Below are 19,855 nucleotides of genomic sequence, written 5' to 3' on the forward strand. Positions count from 1 at the left end.
CATACTACAGCATTAGAAAATGAGTGACAGCTTGAGAGAATAAACAGTGTGTAAAACTGTTACAGTAGTAAACCTTACAGATATAGCCTATAACATGGTTGAATATTATAAGCAGAGACTTACTTTCAAGACTGGTGGTTTGAGTCCACAGTTACGACGTGTATAAGACCAGTGTCCCACATAAAAGCTTGGAGAGGTAGCCTAGTGATAAAGAGGAAGGGCTAATACGCACTGAACTACTGACGTCAAAACATGTTTATCATACCAATTAAAAATATATTGCTTCATTTCATGTAATCGGCAAAACCCCTTATCAGGCATTTTGCGTGTGTGTGTGTGTGTGTGTGTGTGTGTGTGTGTGTGTGTGTGTGTGTGTGAGAGAGAGAGAGACAGAGATAGAATTATATTTCTCAGGTTGATAGGAATGGGCATATCTTTGATTTAAGAATTGTATGCTATGTAAATGTGATCTATAATATGTACGTACAAAATCTCTAACTAAATGACATTTTAACGTCACTGCTAAGGTGCCACAACAAATATGAAGATTTGGGGATGTCGATTACGTGACGTATGGACGTGTCATAACGCTTTAACATTTCCTGTGCACGCAAATTACGTTCCCCTAGATCGTCCGCTGTTCTGGTTTAGAAGGCCAAATAGCGACAACCCGGTGAGTTTTTAAAATAATTTTCTGGTAGATCGTTTATTTGGACGGTTCAAATGCAATATAGTCCCTAAAGGACGTACTCAATTAAACAAGTACACTTATTTCAAGAGTATAGAGCCGTTGTATTGTCCACGGAAAGGACATTTATCCAGTCATTGGAAAAGTCCTTGAGGATTTTACAACCAGCTAACTTCAGCTAGCCAACACGAATGCGCTGTCGACTGAATACAGGCTTAAAATGCGTTAGCAGTAGCACTTAGCTTAGCCCATTTGACACATTTTGCCGGTATAGTAGCAGCTGTGAACTGTACATTGACTGCAAGATGAGGTAAATGTCAACCAAGACAACCAGCAGCTTAACCTGGCTATTTAGCGAAAGTTAGCATTGTTTTGCTTGGTTTGCACGGGCATTGTAGTGGAAGCAGTGAGCTGTCGGGGAAATTTGGTGCTGGCGTTTTGTAACGAACTAACTACCCCCGTGTCCTCAAGTCAACTGCCCCATGGGTGTCAGCTAAGGTGGACTGTTTAATCTCACAAGCTTGCTATTTTGTCATATTCAACAAAGACACTGCATTTGCCAAGCAGTCAATGTTTTAATTGTGGAATTTGAAGCACTAAATATTACGTTATAACGACGTATGATTGTAGTGTTTGAAGATCGGTTATATGGCTGTATAAATAAAGGTGTTAGTTTCAAGTCGATGTTGTCAACAATTACATAGTACAAACAAGCTGCAGTGGCTGCATTAGTGGCTGCCAGTACGGTCACCTTTCGGCAATGACTCTTCTCAGCAATCTGTTTATCTACACTTTAATGACATTGTTCGTTATGTCATTGCCTTTCTCCCACTGTCAACAATCACCCCGACAACTTTCACATGCTGTATTTATTATGCATACCTTGAACACACAACTGAAATGCCACCATTTCCCCCGTGGTTTCAGCGTTTACCCGGCGTGATGTCTGCGGCGTTACGTGTGCTTTACTCTGCGTCCAGGCCGGGTAAGAAGTAAAGAATGACACTGAAGAATAACTAGCTAAAATCCTGTTCTCCCATCTCTGTGGTATACTATGGACCCTCATTGACATTGTGACATTTTTCCTCAGGCACCTTTGCGGCCAGTCAGAGTCTGGTGCGTCCATTCAGTGTCAGCGCCCAGAGAGAGAGCTTCAGTAAGTAGCTAGCACACGGCTGTCCACTAGTTTCAACTCGCCACATAAACAATTTCCAGTCCTCTGCCATATTTGTCATTAGGTTGAATCTTGCTGACACTTGATATTTACTCTTGTTCATAATAGTTTTACTCTGTTACCCTTCTCACCTTTTTCATCCTGCCTCCCCCTCTCCTGCCTCCTCTGTCTTTTTCCCCTCTCCCTCGCCAGAGTATGTCAATGCTCAGGACGTGCCCACAGACATGAAGTCCATCACAGACAGAGCAGCTCAGACGCTACTGTGGACAGAGCTCTTCAGAGGTGAAACTTTGACTCTGGGATTTTAATTTGTCTGTTTATTTGACGAAACACAGGGTTTCTCCATAACAGAGTAGACATACTAAGATAAGTAGCATAATACAAATACAGAGTTGGCTCACTATCGTAAGTCACTTACTCATTTAGTTCTATTTTTGGGTGAATTTATCTGCTTTGTCGACATCCCTTACGTTTTTTTCCCAGGGCTGGGTATGACTATGAGCTACCTGTTCAGAGAGCCCGCCACCATCAACTACCCATTTGAGAAGGGGCCTCTCTCTCCACGTTTCCGTGGCGAGCATGCCCTCCGCAGGTACCCCTCCGGAGAGGAGCGCTGCATTGCCTGCAAGCTGTGTGAGGCTATCTGCCCCGCCCAGGTAAAGACACAATCACACACTTTCATTCCATAAGCTGTGCGACAGCATCTGCACCACCCAGGTATACACACACACACACACACACACACTCTTACACTGTCCTTCACTAACCTGTGTGAGGCTATCTGCCCTGACAACGTATTTTCACACTACATACCCACTTGCACCCACATACACATTTACATTTAGTTATTTAGCAGACGCTCTTATCCAGAGCGACTTACCGTAAGTACAGGGACAATCCCCCGAGGCAAGTAGGGTGAAGTGCCTTGCCCAAGGACACAACGTCATTTGGCACAGCCCAGAATTGATCTAGCAACCTTCATATTACTAGCCCGAGTCCCAAACCGCTCAGCCATCTGACTCCCTACATCACACATAGCATAAGCTCTGTGAGGACATTTGCCTAAACACCCAAACCTGTTGACATAAATGTCCAACCCCACCTAACTCTGACACTCCCCCTGATGTCCCCCCCCCAGGCCATCACCATTGAGGCGGAGCCACGCTCAGACGGCAGCAGGAGGACGACTCGTTACGACATCGACATGACCAAATGCATCTACTGTGGCTTCTGCCAGGAGGCTTGCCCAGTGGATGCCATAGTGGAGGTGAGAGAGAGGACGCCGTTTGAGAGAGCGACGGCAGAAAGCATGTGCCGTTCTATATCTCGAGCTTCCAAATACCACGCAGCTTTCTAATGTATGTGCTACCTCGCTCTCTCTATCCCCACTCCTCTCACTCCTTTCCCCCCCCTCTCTCTTTTCCAGGGCCCCAACTTTGAGTTCTCCACAGAGACCCACGAGGAGCTGCTGTACAACAAAGAGAAGCTGCTGAACAACGGGGACAAGTGGGAAGCAGAGATCGCCGCCAACATACAGGCTGATTACCTCTATCGATAGGAAGATAATCACACATACTCGTGTAAACACATGCACGTATGCACACACACCTAAACAAACACAGCAAAATGTATACACAGGCCAACATGATTTACTACAACAAAAAATATTACAAATCACTCACAGACTGACTTCTGCATAAACACATGCACACATACTCATGTATATTGTACAGATACCTTAAAGCCTCTATGACAAAGACGCACACGTCCAATACTGTACTGATGATCCAGGTAAGGGTATCACTGTTTCTGTAGCCTGTCGTCTGCTTCAGTGTCCCAGGTCACTAGTTCACCACAGACAGAGAGGTGTTGATCGTTCCAGCTCCTTTCAGACACAGACTCGGGGGCCCTAGTGGCATTTCTACGATAAGCGCTTACAGGTTCCATGTGAAGTGGTGGGGGTTGTTGTCGTCATGAGAATTGTACAAAGGTTAAATACTTGTGGACTTCGAACGATGAAGAATAAATTAATGTTCTGTCCTAAGTTTTCAAACTGTCTACGGTGTCTTTTTTCCTAAGCCTTTATTGTATGCAGGCCAGCTATACAGAATTATGGACAGGGAAACAGGTTGTGTGTGTGTGTTGGGGGGGGGGGGGGGGGCAATACTTACAGGGCCTAACTGCAATGAGTATGCAGTGATCAACATTAAAGGTGCCAGTATGGTACTCAGACTCCATTACGGATGGGCGGGCCGCCAGATAGGACGGATTAATTAACATTTATGTTGCCTTTATGGTTCTCCGAAGGCTGGGAGTGCTGATAACAATTCAACAGAACAGTTACTAGGTGAAGCGGTTTTTTGTCGAAAACACGTTGCTTTGTTGCGTCTTTGTAAGTTAGAAATCGTCGTTGTTTATCTCCCACCTCTCATCACACGTGTGACCCTCCTACCAGCTTTCACTAGTCAGACGAAAAAATAGGGGAAAATAGTAGCACTCTATAACAAAATAATATACTTATCTTATATACACTCTAGAAACTATTAAAAAACGATTCCATGAAATGAATACGTTCTTATTTTCTTTGGTATTGTGATTAGCAATGATGATTGCTGGGTAATATGTATGTTGTTGTGCAATGGCAAGGAATTCTCTATGAATTCGCTAGAGTAGAGCATAAACTAGCTCACAATAAACTTTCTCTCCTAGAGGGTCTCATCACAGACGTCTTTCAAGGAGACGACCTTAGAGAAAACGCCTTTCTGTCGAAGTCGTCAGCGTCGTCGTCGAGTGTTTATTTACCACCTCCCGGCTTTCCTCACACACAGTGAACGATGGCAGCTAACAGCGGACCAATCAAGGCCAAGGGGTATCCGTCGCTGTACAGCACGGCATGACGGATCGACAGGAATTTCAACTGTGCACGGGAGAGCTCTCCGAGGGCCCCGGAGACGACGGAGAGGGTGTTCCGGGGCGTTCCATCTATGTGTAGGCCCTTCCCATATGTCCGTAATCGTGAAGTACGGAGTACCATATAACGGCCTTAAGGCTTGTCCTATTGTCCGGGATAAGTGAAAGAAAATGCTAGTACAAGTATTATGAAAACAGAACTCCGAACAGACAAGTAAATAAACTAGAAACGGCTGTTCCTGTGAAACAGCAGTGAGAATGCTGAAAACCTGAATGAGGATAGCTGACCATGCTTAAAATCTGAAAATAGCAATAGACCCCGGAGAGCTGCAGTTTCAGGACCGCAGTTCTGGGACCCCGACAGCGCCACTTAACGATGTCACTAGATCGCAACAATATACTTGAATGGTTTGCGAGAGTCAAGAAACAGGAAAACTCTGGCATATGTGATGATGGTTAATGAGACAATTATATAGAAAGGTATAATATTTGAAAATATGTTCGAATAATAAACATAGGATAATTAAAGAAATTATAATCACATAAAATTTGAAATAAATGTACATATTCCATAGGTGTCAAGATCCAGTGTAATTTGATCAAATGAAGTAAGCAAATAAGGAAGATAAAATAGTCCAAAGAAAATGTGGAAAATATATAAATGTGATAAAATGAAGTAGGCCTTAGCAAATTAAGGAAGCTAAAATAGCTTAAAGAAAAGGAGGAAAATATATCAATGTGGACAGATGTGTGATGCCTGGAGTGGCCTTAAAAGTTTTCTGGGACCACAGAGAACCAATGTACACCTTGCAACATGAGCCTTAAGGATTGTGGCACCTTTGCAGATACTCTGAACACGTTCTAGAGTTGCTTTGATATGCTTAACTTCACCAAAGAGCCAAAGTCAACCTAGCATTATGTCCTGATAACATCAGTAATAACAAGCTCCTGGAGACCTGCTACAACAACTGGCCCTGTCCTCTGTGAACCGTTCAACTGGTCCTTGGAGGAACACACAGTTCCAGGTCTTTGGAAGACCTCTGCCTTGTTCCAAAGAAGAGCAGACCCAGACTTCCCAATTACTTCCAACCAGTAGCTCTGACATCAGCGGTGATGAAGAGCTTTGAATGTCTGATACTTTTGTAACTACAACAGACAATCCAGAACCTGGAAGATCAACTCCAGTTTGCCTACATGAAGTGTTGAAGTCTTGATGATGCTGCCCTTACTTTCCTGCGTCATGCACTACCATCTGGAAAAACTAAAAGCACATGCTAGGCTTGTGTTTGTGGAATATCTCTAGTGCCTTTAACAGAATGTAACCACATCTGTTGGGAATACAACTACTGAACATGAGTAAATCCTTGATTCATACTGCAGATAATTAAATTCCACACACAGGGTTCTGTCAAAATACTTATGCAATGTACGTATTCTGTGATTCGTTTTATTATTTTATTCTATGCTCTATTATACATAAATATCAAAGTTATCTGAGGAAATACAAGTTTAACTTTAATCTGTTATACTTTAATGTAATTAATATCATCATCATCATCATCTTCAAAAAAAAAACATTTTCTTTGAGTGATTTGGGATGGTTGTGCTGCGGAGGATCCACCGCTTGATCCTCTACGGTGGATGGGCTGCATGAGGATGCTTCCTTTGGTGTGGATGGGCATGCTAGATGATGTTTTGTATTGGACGGACATGACTCAAAACATTGACCACATCAGTGGATCAGATCATCTTTCATATGTAATACATGTAATTGTAATGTTTGTCTTTCTCTCGGAGTATCGCTGCCAACAGAGGAAGTGGGTGGACTACGACCTGCCGAGCATCGCGCACGCCTGCCAAACCCCCGGCCCCTCCAATGGGTGACCAGACTTGCTGAGCAGCCTCTTCAGTGGATAATTGACGCCAATTAAGGACAATTAAGGACTTAAAGGGGCATGTTGGCAAAGCAGAGGGCGCGGACATTGGTGGGCTTCGTAAGGCTTTGTGAACCGTGTGACGTGGGTAATACGAACTGGTTATACTGCGATCCCCTGTTTTATTGTATCTTTTTAACCTGTGTATGAATTGTTTGGTCTAATTGCGGGTGTACGGTGAGGACCCTGATTAGATGGTTCGTATTTATGCCCAGCTATGTTTTGGCTATAAGTATTGATTGTTGTGAAACCTCACTGCTGTTTCCTTTTGTGTGCGTGTGCTCACTCATTGCATCTTGTTGATGGTTTGTGTATACTTGCAGTGCCTGTTAGTGTGGTTAGCTGGGCTATCTAGACATCATATTCATCAGTGGCACTCGCCCTTGAATACCTGCTGTATGTTTTATTGTTACAATAAATTGACTACTCTCTTTTGATAACTTGTGGAGTCGACCGGTTGTTCACTGAAGCCCCATCCCAGATCTTTAGTAGAGCATTCAAACGAACCATTACACATATACCTGTAAATACTGCACATGCCTGCTACATTATGTATGTGTCTGACACCACAAAGTTCTGGAAAGTGAAGTTATATTATATTCTATTTGCTATGGCTTTTGCAGTCACTCAATGTCAACCACAAATGTGTAATGTTAGAGAGGCAAGACACAAGGTTGACTCTCAGGGCAGATTCAAGATATAGGCTACATTGTTTGGTTTGATTAATTGTCAAACAATGACAATCACCCCTCAACTCCCGTGACCGAGTAGAACAAGTCATAAGAGTTTGGCTGCATACTCTGCCGTCACAGAAGTACATATTAATGAGGTTGCCATAGTTTGAGGCTGTGGAGCCTCAAACGACCAACCATCAAAATCCCATTACAGTCCATTGAAAGCTATTTATTAAATGGTTTAAAAATAAAGGAAAAAGCGGAGCTGTCCGGCGTATGCCACCGCCCCATACCGAACAAGATGGGTAACTCGGTCTTTTAATTGTGGTCACGATTTTGCAGCCACGTTCTTAAAATGAAAATGCATTTTTCTGGAAACGCATTTGCATTTGAATTGTGGTCACGATTTTGCAGCCACGTTCTTGAAATGAAAATGCATTTCTGGAAATGCATTAAATTGAATTGTGGTCACGATTTTGCTAGCCTGGCTCTGCCCTCCTACGTACTTCCGCTCAATTTGGATTTTGCTTCTGTACTAGGTCTGGGAGCTCGGCTCTGAAGTCGGTTTCCAGAAACGGTTCGGGAAAAGTTTGATTTTCCAGCTACGGCAGGTAGCTCCTTACAGTAGTGGTGAAGGAGTTGGCTAAGGCGAACGCTTGCGATTGGTTATGGCAAATCAGAGTGGTTCTGGGCGGATCAAATAGTTTTAAACTTTAACAGAAGACCCGCCTTCAAGGAAGTTAACGTTTGTCGACCCTCTGTACAAATGAAATGTATGAGGACCAGGCTACGATTTTGCAGCCACGTTCTTAAAATTTTAATTTTCAAATTTTACATTTCAAATTGAATTTGGTATCTATTTGTTGGGGCATATTTAGAAAATAAAATTTCAAATGTCTTTTTCGTTTTCATTTTGTTTGATTGAAAGAATGAGCAGTCTTGAAGAAGAAAATTAAAATGCAAATAGGATGATTGATTATTAATTTCATTTGAGTCCAATAATGCAGACACATTCTGAAAATGCAAATGTTTATCCCATTCGCTACGTGGCGCTGTGTCAGTTAGAACGAGGTTCCTAGAACTGCGGTCCTGAAACTGCGGTCCTGAAACTGAAGCTCTCCGGCTCTCCGGGGCCTCCGGGGTCTCCGGCCTTGAAGGTTCATACTATTGGATTATCTTGCTGTGCTTCGACTGCGTGATATGAGAATTCGTTTTTGGTCAGCTTTGGAACAAAGGTTAAGAAAAGGTTGACATTTCAAGGCTAAATTGCATGAAATTGCGCATGGTATTTCAGAATGATGTCTGCCTGTTTTATTAAACAAGTAATCAAAATGATGACAGGCCAAAAGACTGTGCCTCGATTAGAACCTGTGAGTTCACACTTTGCAGGACAACGTTTCAACCCATTGAGCTACCCGCAAAACTGAGACTTTCTGGTCAGTTTCTGTGAACAAAAAAAAGAGCCGTATCCTGTTGCATTGCTTGTTAGATTCGGCCAAAGTTTAAACAGCTGTGATTCAATGATCTTTTGACATAATAAATTGAAATTATTAGTTTCAGAAGGATGTTGTCCTGTTTAAACATATATTCAAATTTAGGACAGACTCGATGTGGCTGGATTCGAACCTACTACATCATACTTTACAGGTATCCATCTCAGCCCGTTGAGCTATTCTCATTGTTGAATGTGTATGTTCAGTAAGTATATTAAAATGTAAGCTGTTTCTCCTATAGTAAGCGTTGTTAGATTCAGCCAAAGTTCAAACTGCTTGTACATTTCCTAGGAAAATGGGACAACGGGATGACTGGGTTGCTGCTGTAAAGAATAACTTACTTATAGTTTTTTTTCAGTGGGGATGTGTCCTGGCTTAGGTTACTGAAATGAATTTGTGCAACAGACAAGTGATCCACCTGAACAATCAATGTACTTCATTAGAGATAACCATGAGCGTTATCTCTACCATGCGTGGACTACAAGTAGCTAGGTACTGTGGTAAACCTGGCTTGTTTTACAGTGTGGACCGTCTCGCTAAACAGATGATTGGAGTGTTGTGATGGGCTCAAATAAACACGCATTGCTATGTTGTACAACCGGAGGATTTATCGGAAGACTAGAAACCGCTTTGTCAAAATAAAAAATAAAAATAAAAACCTACGCCTCTGACGGTGTTTGAACTTATAACATTTTGCTTACCAGCTCAACATCTCAGCTGTCTCGGCCATTCACATGCATGAGAGACTCGCGTTTTAAAAATTGGATAGAAAAAAAGCTGGCGAGAATTGTCATATTTGGTCCAAGTTCAAACATCTGTAATTCAGTCATATTTTGACATATCAAGGTGAAACTGTGCGTGGTACTTCAGAGGCATGTCACCTTAAAGCTTATTAGGTTTGAACCATCCTTCAAAAATACATTTCATTAAGTGACACAAACATATTGAGGCAATGTGTACATTTACATAAATACACCCCTTTCAGCCATTTTGTAGCTACTTGATTCAATTGCCTTCAGTAACATTTTTAAATACGTCAATGATACATATCTGTACAAAATGTCAAGAAACTTAGACCTTTGGAGGTATAATGTTTTTACTTTGCTTCCCAAAGGTATTAAAACTTCGACAGATGGTTTGGGGAAGTTATTTAATCAATTCACAAAAATGTGGAGCCATTTTTTCAGATTTAGAGTCATCATAAAGCCATTACCACAGAGATCAGCATTTCTGACCATTTATGACGGCCGTCAGAATGTGTGACCCACAAAACCTTTTTTTTAAAGAATGTTGTTCCTACCGTAACTGCTTCCCAAAGGTATTAAAATTTCGAAGGATGGTTTGGGGTAGTTATTAAGTCGATTCACATTAATCTGGAATCATCGTTTCCAATTTAGAGTCATCTAGAGCCATTACCACAGAGGTCACCATTTCTGGCCGTCAGAATGTGTGACCCAGCAAAATACAATACTAAAACAATATTTTATAAGAATGTTTGTTCCCACCGTAACTGCTTCCCAAAGGTATTAAAACTTCAATTGATGGTTTGGGGTAGTTATTTCATCGAATCACACTAATCTGGAGCCATTGTTTCTGATTTAGAGTCATCATAGAGCATTACCACTGAGGTCACCATTTCTGACGGCCGTCAGAATGTGTGACCCACAAAAAATATATATAGCCTACTTTTTTAAGAATATGTGTTCCCACCACAACTGCTTCCCAAAGGTATTAAAACTTCGAAAGATGGTTTAGGATAGTTATGTAATAGATTCACACTAATCTGGCAGTCAGAAATGGTGACCTCTGTGGTAATGAATCTAAGATGATTCTAAATCGGAAACAATGGTTCCAGATTAGTGTGAATCGATTAAATAACTACCCCAAACCATCTTTCGAAATTTTAATACCCTTTGGGATGCAGTTACTGTGGGAAAAAACATTCTTATAAAATCTTTTTTTGTAATGTTTTTTTTTGGAGGGTCACACATTCTGACGCCCGTCAGAAATGGAGACCTCTGTGGTAATGGCTCTTAGATTACTAAATCGGAAACAATGGTTCCAGATTAGTATGAATCGATTACATAACTGCCCCAAACCATCTTCGAAATTGTAATACATTTGGGAGGCAGTTAGGGGGGGAACACACATTCTTAAAAAATATATTTTTGTGGGTCACACATTCTGACGGCCGTCAGAAATGGAGACCTCTGTGGTAATGAATCTATGATGATTCTAAATTGGAAATAATGGTTCCAGATTAGTGTGAATCGAATAAATAACTGCCCCTAACCATCTTCGAAATTGTAATACCTTTGGGAGGCAGTTAGGGGGGGAACACACGTTCTTAAAAAAAATGTTTTTGTGGGTCACACATTCTGACGGCCGTCAGAAATGGTGACCTCTGTGGTAATGGCTCTATGATGACTTTAATCCGAAGCAATGGTTCCAGATTAGTGTGAATCGATTAAATAACTGCCCCAAACCATCTTCGAAATTGTAATACCTTTGGGAGGCAGTTAGGGGGGAACACACGTTCTTAAAAAAAATGTTTTTGTGGGTCACACATTCTGACGGCCGTCAGAAATAGAGACCTCTGTGGTCATGGCTCTATGATGACTCTAAATTGGAAACAATGGTTCCAGATTAGTGTTAATCGATTTAATAACTACCCCAAACCATCTTTCGAAATTTGAATACCTTTGGGAAGCAGTTACGGTGGGAACAAACATTCTGAAAAAAAAACGTTTTGTGGGTCACACATTCTGACGGCCGTCAGAAATGGTGACCTCTGTGGTAATGAATCTATGATGATTCTAAATTGAAAACAATGGTTCCAGATTAGTGTGAATCGATTAAATAACTACCCCAAACCATCTTTCGAAATTTTAATACCTTTAGGGATGCATTTACGGTGGGAACAAACATTCTTATAAAATCTTTTTTTGTAATGTATTTTTTTGGTGGGTCACACATTCTGACGGCCGTCAGAAATGGAGACCTCTGTGCTAATGGCTTTACGACGACTTTAATTTGGAAACAATGGTACCAGATTAGTGTGAATCGATTAAATAACTACCCCAAACCATCTTTCGAAATTTTAATACCCTTTGGGATGCAGTTACTGTGGGAAAAAAACATTCTTATCAAATCTTTTTTTGTAATGTATTTTTTTGGAGGGTCACACATTCTGACGGCCGTCAGAAATGTAGACCTCTCTGTTGTAATGGCTCTTAGATGACTAAATCGGAAACAATGGTTCCAGATTAGTGTGAATCGATTACATAACTGCATCAAACCATCTTCGAAATTGTAATACATTTGGGAGGCAGTTAGGGGGGGAACAAACGTTCTTAACAAAAATATTTTTGTGGGTCACACATTCTGACGGCCGTCAGAAATGGTGACCTCTGTGGTAATGAATCTATGATGATTCTAAATTGGAAACAATGGTTCCAGATTAGTGTGAATCGATTAAATAACTACTCCAAACCATCTTTCGAAATGTTAATACCTTTAGGGATGCAGTTACGGTGGGAACAAACATTCTTATAAAATCTTTTTTTGTAATGTATTTTTTGGCTGGGTCACACATTCTGACGGCCGTCAGAAATGGTGACCTCTGTGGCAATGGCTCTAAGATGACTTTAAATCCGAAACAATGGTTCCAGATTAGTGTGAATCGAATAAATAACTGCCCCAAACCATCTTCGAAATTGTAATACCTTTGGGAGGCAGTTAGGGGGGAACACACGTTCTTAAAAAAAAAGTTTTTGTGGGTCACACAGTCTGACGGCCGTCAGAAATGGAGACCTCTGTGGTCATGGCTCTATGATGACTCTAAATTGGAAACAATGGTTCCAGATTAGTGTTAATCGATTAAATAACTACCCCAAACCATCTTTCGAAATTTAAATACCTTTGGGAAGCAGTTACGGTGGGAACAAACATTCTGAAAAAAAAACGTTTTGTGGGTCACACATTCTGACGGCCGTCAGAAATGGTGACCTCTGTGGTAATGAATCTATGATGATTCTAAATAGAAACAATGGTTCCAAATTAGTGTGAATCGATTAAATAACTACCCCAAACCATCTTTCGAAATTGTAATACCTTTAGGGATGCATTTACGGTGGGAACAAACATCCTTATAAAATCTTTTTTTGTAATGTATTTTTTTGGTGGGTCACACATTCTGAAGGCCGTCAGAAATGGAGACCTCTGTGCTAATGGCTTTACGACGACTTTAATTCGGAAACAATGGTACCAGATTAGTGTGAATCGATTAAATAACTACCCCAAACCATCTTTCGAAATTTTGATACCCTTTGGGATGCAGTTACTGTGGGAAAAAACATTCTTATAAAATCTTTTTTTGTAATGTATTTTTTTGGAGGGTCACACATTCTGACGGCCGTCAGAAATAGAGACCTCTGTGGTAATGGCTCTTAGATGACTAAATCGGAAACAATGGTTCCAGATTAGTGTGAATCGATTACATAACTGCCCCAAACCATCTTCGAAATTGTAATACATTTAGGAGGCAGTTACGGTGGGAACAAACATTCTGAAAAAAAAACGTTTTGTGGGTCACACATTCTGACGGCCGTCAGAAATGGTGACCTCTGTGGTAATGAATCTATGATGATTCTAAATTGGAAACAATGGTTCCAGATTAGTGTGAATCGATTAAATAACTACCCAAAACCATCTTTCGAAATTGTAATACCTTTAGGGATGCATTTACGGTGGGAACAAACATTCTTATAAAATCTTTTTTTGTAATGTATTTTTTTGGTGGGTCACACATTCTGACGGCCGTCAGAAATGGAGACCTCTGTGCTAATGGCTTTACGACGACTTTTATTCGGAAACAATGGTACCAGATTAGTGTGAATCGATTAAATAACTATCCCAAACCATCTTTCGAAATTTTAATACCCTTTGGGATGCAGTTACTGTGGGAAAAAACATTCTTATAAAATCTTTTTTTGTAATGTATTTTTTTGGAGGGTCACACATTCTGACGGCCGTCAGAAATAGAGACCTCTGTGGTAATGGCTCTTAGATGACTAAATCGGAAACAATGGTTCCAGATTAGTGTGAATCGATTACATAACTGCCCCAAACCATCTTCGAAATTGTAATACATTTAGGAGGCAGTTACGGTGGGAACAAACATTCTTATTAAATATTTTTTTGTAATGTATTTTTTTGCTGGGTCACACATTCTGACGGCCGTCAGAAATGGAGACCTCTGTGGTAATGGCTCTATCATGACTCTAAATCGGAAACAATGGTTCCAGATTAGTGTTAATAGATTTAATAACTACCCCAAACCAATTTTCGAAATTTTAATACCCATTGGGATGCAGTTACTGTGGGAAAAAAACATTCTTATAAAATCTTTTTTTGTAATGTATTTTTTTGGAGGGTCACACATTCTGAAGGCCGTCAGAAATGGAGACCTCTGTGTTGTAATGGCTCTTAGATGACTAAATCGGAAACAATGGTTCCAGATTAGTGTTAATCGATTACATAACTGCCCCAAACCGTCTTCGAAATTGTAAAACATTTGGGAGGCAGTTAGGGGGGAACACACGTTCTTAAAAAAAATATTTTTGTGGGTCACACATTCTGACGGCCGTCAGAAATGGTGACCTCTGTGGTAATGAATCTATGATGATTCTAAATTGGAAACAATGGTTCCAGATTAGTGTGAATCGATTAAATAACTACCCCAAACCATCTTTCGAAATTTTAATACCTTTAGGGATGCATTTACGGTGGGAACAAACATTCTTATAAAATCTTTTTTTGTAATGTATTTTTTTGGTGGGTCACACATTCTGACGGCCGTCAGAAATGGAGACCTCTGTGCTAATGACTTTACGACAACTTTAAATTGGAAACAATGGTTCCAGATTAGTGTGAATCGATTAAATAACTACTCCAAACCATCTTTCGAAATTTTAATACCTTTAGGGATGCAGTTACGGTGGGAACAAACATTCTTATAAAATCTTTTTTTGTAATGTATTTTTTTGCTGGGTCACACATTCTGACGGCCGTCAGAAAAGGTGACCTGCGTGGTAATGGCTCTATGACGACTCTAAGTAAGAAAAAATGGCTTGGGATTAACGTGAATCGATTAAATAACTACCCAAAAGATATTTCAAAGTTTTAATACCTTTGGGAAGCAATTATGGTGGAAACACACATTCTTAAAACATGTTTTTTTTATTGTGGGTCACACATTCTGACGGCCGTCAGAAATGGTGACCTATGTGGTAATGGCTCTATGACGACTCTAAATCAGAAACATCGGCTCAAGATGAGTGTGAATCGATGAAACTACTACCCCAAACCATCTTTGAAAGTTTTATTACCTTTAGGAAGCAGTTACAGAGGGCACACATTCTTAAAACTATTTCTTTTATTGTGGGTCACACATTCTGACGGCCGTCAGAAATGGTGACCTGTGTGGTAATGGCTCTATGAAGACTCTAAATCAGAAACCAAGGCTCAAGATGAGTGTGAATCGATGAAATAACTACCCCAAACCATCTTTGAAAGTTTTAATAACTTTAGGAAGCAGTTACGGTGGGAACACACATTCTTAAAACATTTTGTTTTTTGTGGGTCACACATTCTAACGGCCGTCAGAAATGGTGACCTGTGTGGTAATGGCTCTATGACGACTCTAAATCAAAAACAACGGCTCCTGATTAATGTGAATCGATTAAATAACTACCCCAAAGGATATTTCGAAATTGTAATACGTTTTAATACCTTTGGGAAGCAGTTACGGTGGGGACACACATTCTTAAAACGTTTTCTTTCATTGTGTGTCACACATTCTGACGGCCGTCAGAAATGGTGACCTGCGTGGAAATGGCTCTATGACGACTCTAAATCAGAAACAACGGCTCCAGATTAATGTGAATCGATGAAATAACTACCCCAAACCATCTTTGAAAGTTTTAATACCTCTGGGAAGCAGTTACAGTGGGAACACACAGTCTTAAAACTATTTCTTTTATTGTGGGTCACACATTCTGACGGCCGTCAGAAATGGTGACCTGTGTGGTAATGGCTCTATGACGACTCTAAATCAAAAACAACGGCTCCAGATTGATGTGAATTGATTAAATAACTACCGCAAAGGATATTTCGAAATTGTAATAAGTTTTAATACCTTTGGGAAGCAGTTACGGTGGGGACACACATTCTTAAAACGTTTTCTTTCATTGTGTGTCACACATTCTGACGGCCGTCAGAAATGGTGACCTGCGTGGAAATGGCTCTATGACGACTCTAAATCAGAAACAACGGCTCAAGTTTAATGTGATTCGATTAAATAACTACCCCAGACGATCTTTCAAAATTGTAATACCTTTGGGAAGCAGTTACAGAGGGAACAAACATTCTTAAAACATATATTTTTTTGTAGGTCACACATTCTGACGGCCGTCAGAAATGGTGACCTGTGTGGTAATGGCTCTAAGACGACTCTAAATCAAAAACAACGGCTCCAGATTAATGTGAATCGATGAAATAACTACCCCAAACCATCTTTGAAAGTTTTAATACCTTTGGGAAGCAGTTACAGTGGGAACACACAGTCTTAAAACTATTTCTTTTATTGTGGGTCACACATTCTGACGGCCGTCAGAAATGGTGACCTGTGTGGTAATGGCTCTATGACGACTCTAAATCAAAAACAACGGCTCCAGATTGATGTGAATCGATTAAATAACTACCCCAAAGGATATTTCGAAATTGTAATAAGTTTTAATACCTTTGGGAAGCAGTTACGGTGGGGACACACATTCTTAAAACTTTTTCTTTCATTGTGTGTCACACATTCTGACGGCCGTCAGAAATGGTGACCTGCGTGGAAATGGCTCTATGACGACTCTAAATCAGAAACAACGGCTCAAGTTTAATGTGATTCGATAAAATAACTACCCCAGACGATCTTTCAAAATTGTAATACCTTTGGGAAGCAGTTACAGAGGGAACAAACATTCTTAAAACATATATTTTTTTGTAGGTCACACATTCTGACGGCCGTCAGAAATGGTGACCTCGGTGGTAATGGCTCTAAGACGACTCTAAATCAAAAACAACGGCTCCAGATTAATGTGAATCGATGAAATAACTACCCCAAACCATCTTTGAACGTTTTAATACCTTTGGGAAGCAGTTACGGTGGGAACACACATTCTTAAAACATATTTTTTCTTTTATTGTTTGTCACACATTCTGACGGCCGTCAGAAATGGTGACCTGTGTGGTAATGGCTCAATGACGACTCTAAATCAGAAACAACGGCTCAAGATGAATGTAAATAGATTAAATAACTACCCCAAACCATCTTTCGAAATTGTAATACCTTTAGGAAGCAGTTATGGTGGGAACACACATTTTTTAAATACTTTTTTTTTGTGGGTCACACATTCTGACGGCCGTCAGAAATGGTGACCTGTGTGGTAATGGCTCTAAGACGACTCTAAATCAAAAATAACGGCTCAAAATTAATATGATTCGATTAAATAACTACCCCAAACGATCTTTCGAAATTGTAATACCTTTAGGAGGCAGTTACGGTGGGAACACACATTCTTAAAACATATATTTTTTTGTAGGTCACACATTCTGACGGCCGTCAGAAATGGTGACCTCGGTGGTAATGGCTCTATGCTGACTCTAAGTAAGAAAAAATGGCTTGGGATTAATGTGAATCGATTAAATAACTACCCTAAGGATATTTCAAAGTTTTAATACCTTTGGGAAGCAATTACGGTGGGAACACACATTCTTAAAACATGTTTTTTTAATTGTGGGTCACACATTCTGACGGCCGTCAGACATGGTGACCTATGTGGTAATGGCTCTATGACGACTCTAAATCAGAAACAACGGCTCAAGAGTGTGAATCGATGAAATAACTACCCCAAACCATCTTTGAAAGTTTTATTACCTTTGGGAAGCAGTTACAGTGGGAACACAGTCTTAAAACTATTTCTTTTATCGTGGGTCACACATTCTGACGGCCGTCAGAAATGGTGACCTGTGTGGTAATGGCTCTATGACGACTCTAAATCAAAAACAACGGCTCCAGATTGATGTGAATCGATTAAATAACTACCCCAAAGGATATTTCGAAATTGTAATAAGTTTTAATACCTTTGGGAAGCAGTTACGGTGGGGACACACATTCTTAAAACTTTTTCTTTCATTGTGTGTCACACATTCTGACGGCCGTCAGAAATGGTGACCTGCGTGGAAATGGCTCTATGACGACTCTAAATCAGAAACAACGGCATAAGTTTAATGTGATTCGATTAAATAACTACCCCAAACGATCTTTCGAAATTGTAATACCTTTAGGAAGCAGTTACGGTGGGAACACACATTCTTGAAACATATATTTTTTTTTTATTGTGCGTCACACATTCTGACGGCCGTCAGAAATGGTGACCTGCGTGGTAATGGCTCTATGACGACTCTAAATCAGAAACAACGGCTCCAGATTAGTGTGAATTGATTAAATAACTACCCAATAGGATCTTTCGAAATTGTAATACCTTTAGGAAGCAGTTACGTTGGGAACAAACATTCTTACAACATCTTTTTTGTTGTTGTGGGTCACACATTCTGACGGCCGTCAGAAATGGTGACCTGCGTGGTAAAGCCTCTATGACGACTCTAAATCAGAAAGAACGGCTCCAGATTAATGTGAATCGATTAAATAACTACCCCAATGGATCTTTCGAAATTGTAATACCTTTAGGAAGCAGTTACGGTGGGAAAAAACATTCTTAAAACATATTTTATTATTGTGGGTCACACATTCTGACGGCCGTCAGAAATGGTGACCTGTGTGGTAATGGCTCTATCACGATTCTAAATCAGAAACAACGGCTCCAGATTAATGTGAATCGATGAAATAACTACCCCAAACCATCTTTGAAAGTTTTAATACCTTTGGAAAGCAGTTACAGTGGGGACACACAGTCTTAAAACTATTTCTTTTATTGTGGGTCACACATTCTGACGGCCGTCAGAAATGGTGACCTGTGTGGTAATGGCTCTATGACGACTCTAAATCAAAAACAACGGCTCCAGATTAATGTGAATCGATTAAATAATTACCCCAAAGCATTTTTCGAAGTGTTAATACATTTGGGAAGCAGTTAGGGTGGGAACACACATTCTTTTAAAAAACGATATTTTTTTGTGGGTCACACATTCTGACGGCCGTCAGAAATGGTGACCTATGTGGTCATGGTTCTAATATGACTCTAAATCCCGAAAAAAAATGCTCCAAATTAGTGTGAAATGATAAAATAACTACCCCAAGCATCTTTCGAAGTTTAAATACATATGGGAAGCAGTTTGGGTGGGAACACACAAGCTTAAATCCTTTTGTTTGTGGGTCACAAATTCTGACGGCCGTCAGAAATGGTGACCTATGTGGTATTGGCTCTATGATGACTCTAAATCCCGAAAAAAAATGCTCCATATTAGTGTGAAATTATAAAATAACTACCCCACACCATCTTTCGAAGTATTAATACATTTGGGAAGCAGTTTGGGTGGGAACACACATGCTTAAATCCTTGTGTTTGTGGGTCACACATTCTGACGGCTGTCAGAAATAGTGACCTATGTGGTACAGGCTCTATGATGACTCTAAATCCGAAAAAATTGCTCCAGATTAGTGTGAAATAACTACCCCAAAGCATCTTTCGAAGTTTAAATACATATGGGAAGTAGTTTGGGTGGGAACACACATGCTTAAATCCTTTTGTTTGTGGGTCACACATTCTGACGGCCGTCAGAAATGGTGACCTATGTGGTATGGCTCTATGATGACTCTAAATCCGAAAACATGGCTCCAGATTAGTGTGAATTGATGAAATAACCACACCAAACAATCTTTCGAAGTTTTAATACATTTGGGAAGCGGTTAG

The 19,855-nt window shown here is 40.4% G+C and overlaps 1 protein-coding gene across 1 annotated transcript; it reads left to right on the forward strand.

Annotated features, from left to right (window-relative positions):
• Positions 1 to 541: 541 nt before the first annotated feature.
• ndufs8a (NADH:ubiquinone oxidoreductase core subunit S8a) lies at positions 542 to 3,915 on the forward strand. Its single transcript, XM_084686925.1, has 7 exons — positions 542 to 673; positions 1,616 to 1,673; positions 1,779 to 1,844; positions 2,055 to 2,144; positions 2,346 to 2,518; positions 3,001 to 3,129; positions 3,289 to 3,915. The coding sequence occupies exons 1-7, from the start codon at positions 542 to 544 to the stop codon at positions 3,418 to 3,420; spliced, it is 780 nt and encodes a 259-aa protein (XP_084543051.1). The 3' UTR covers positions 3,421 to 3,915.
• Positions 3,916 to 19,855: the final 15,940 nt, after the last annotated feature.

The sequence above is a fragment of the Hypomesus nipponensis genome, chromosome 22, assembly GCF_054491055.1.
Source record: "Hypomesus nipponensis isolate SF chromosome 22, ASM5449105v1, whole genome shotgun sequence".
Classification (NCBI taxonomy): domain Eukaryota; kingdom Metazoa; phylum Chordata; class Actinopteri; order Osmeriformes; family Osmeridae; genus Hypomesus; species Hypomesus nipponensis.

Coding starts and splice junctions, on each gene's coding strand:
- ndufs8a (XM_084686925.1), top strand. CDS start 542: ATGAAGATTTGGGGATGTCGATTACGTGACGTATGGACGTGTCATAAC. Junction 2,519..3,000: donor AGGCTATCTGCCCCGCCCAG/GTAAAGACACAA, acceptor TCCCCCCCCCAG/GCCATCACCATTGAGGCGGA. Junction 3,130..3,288: donor CAGTGGATGCCATAGTGGAG/GTGAGAGAGAGG, acceptor TCTCTTTTCCAG/GGCCCCAACTTTGAGTTCTC.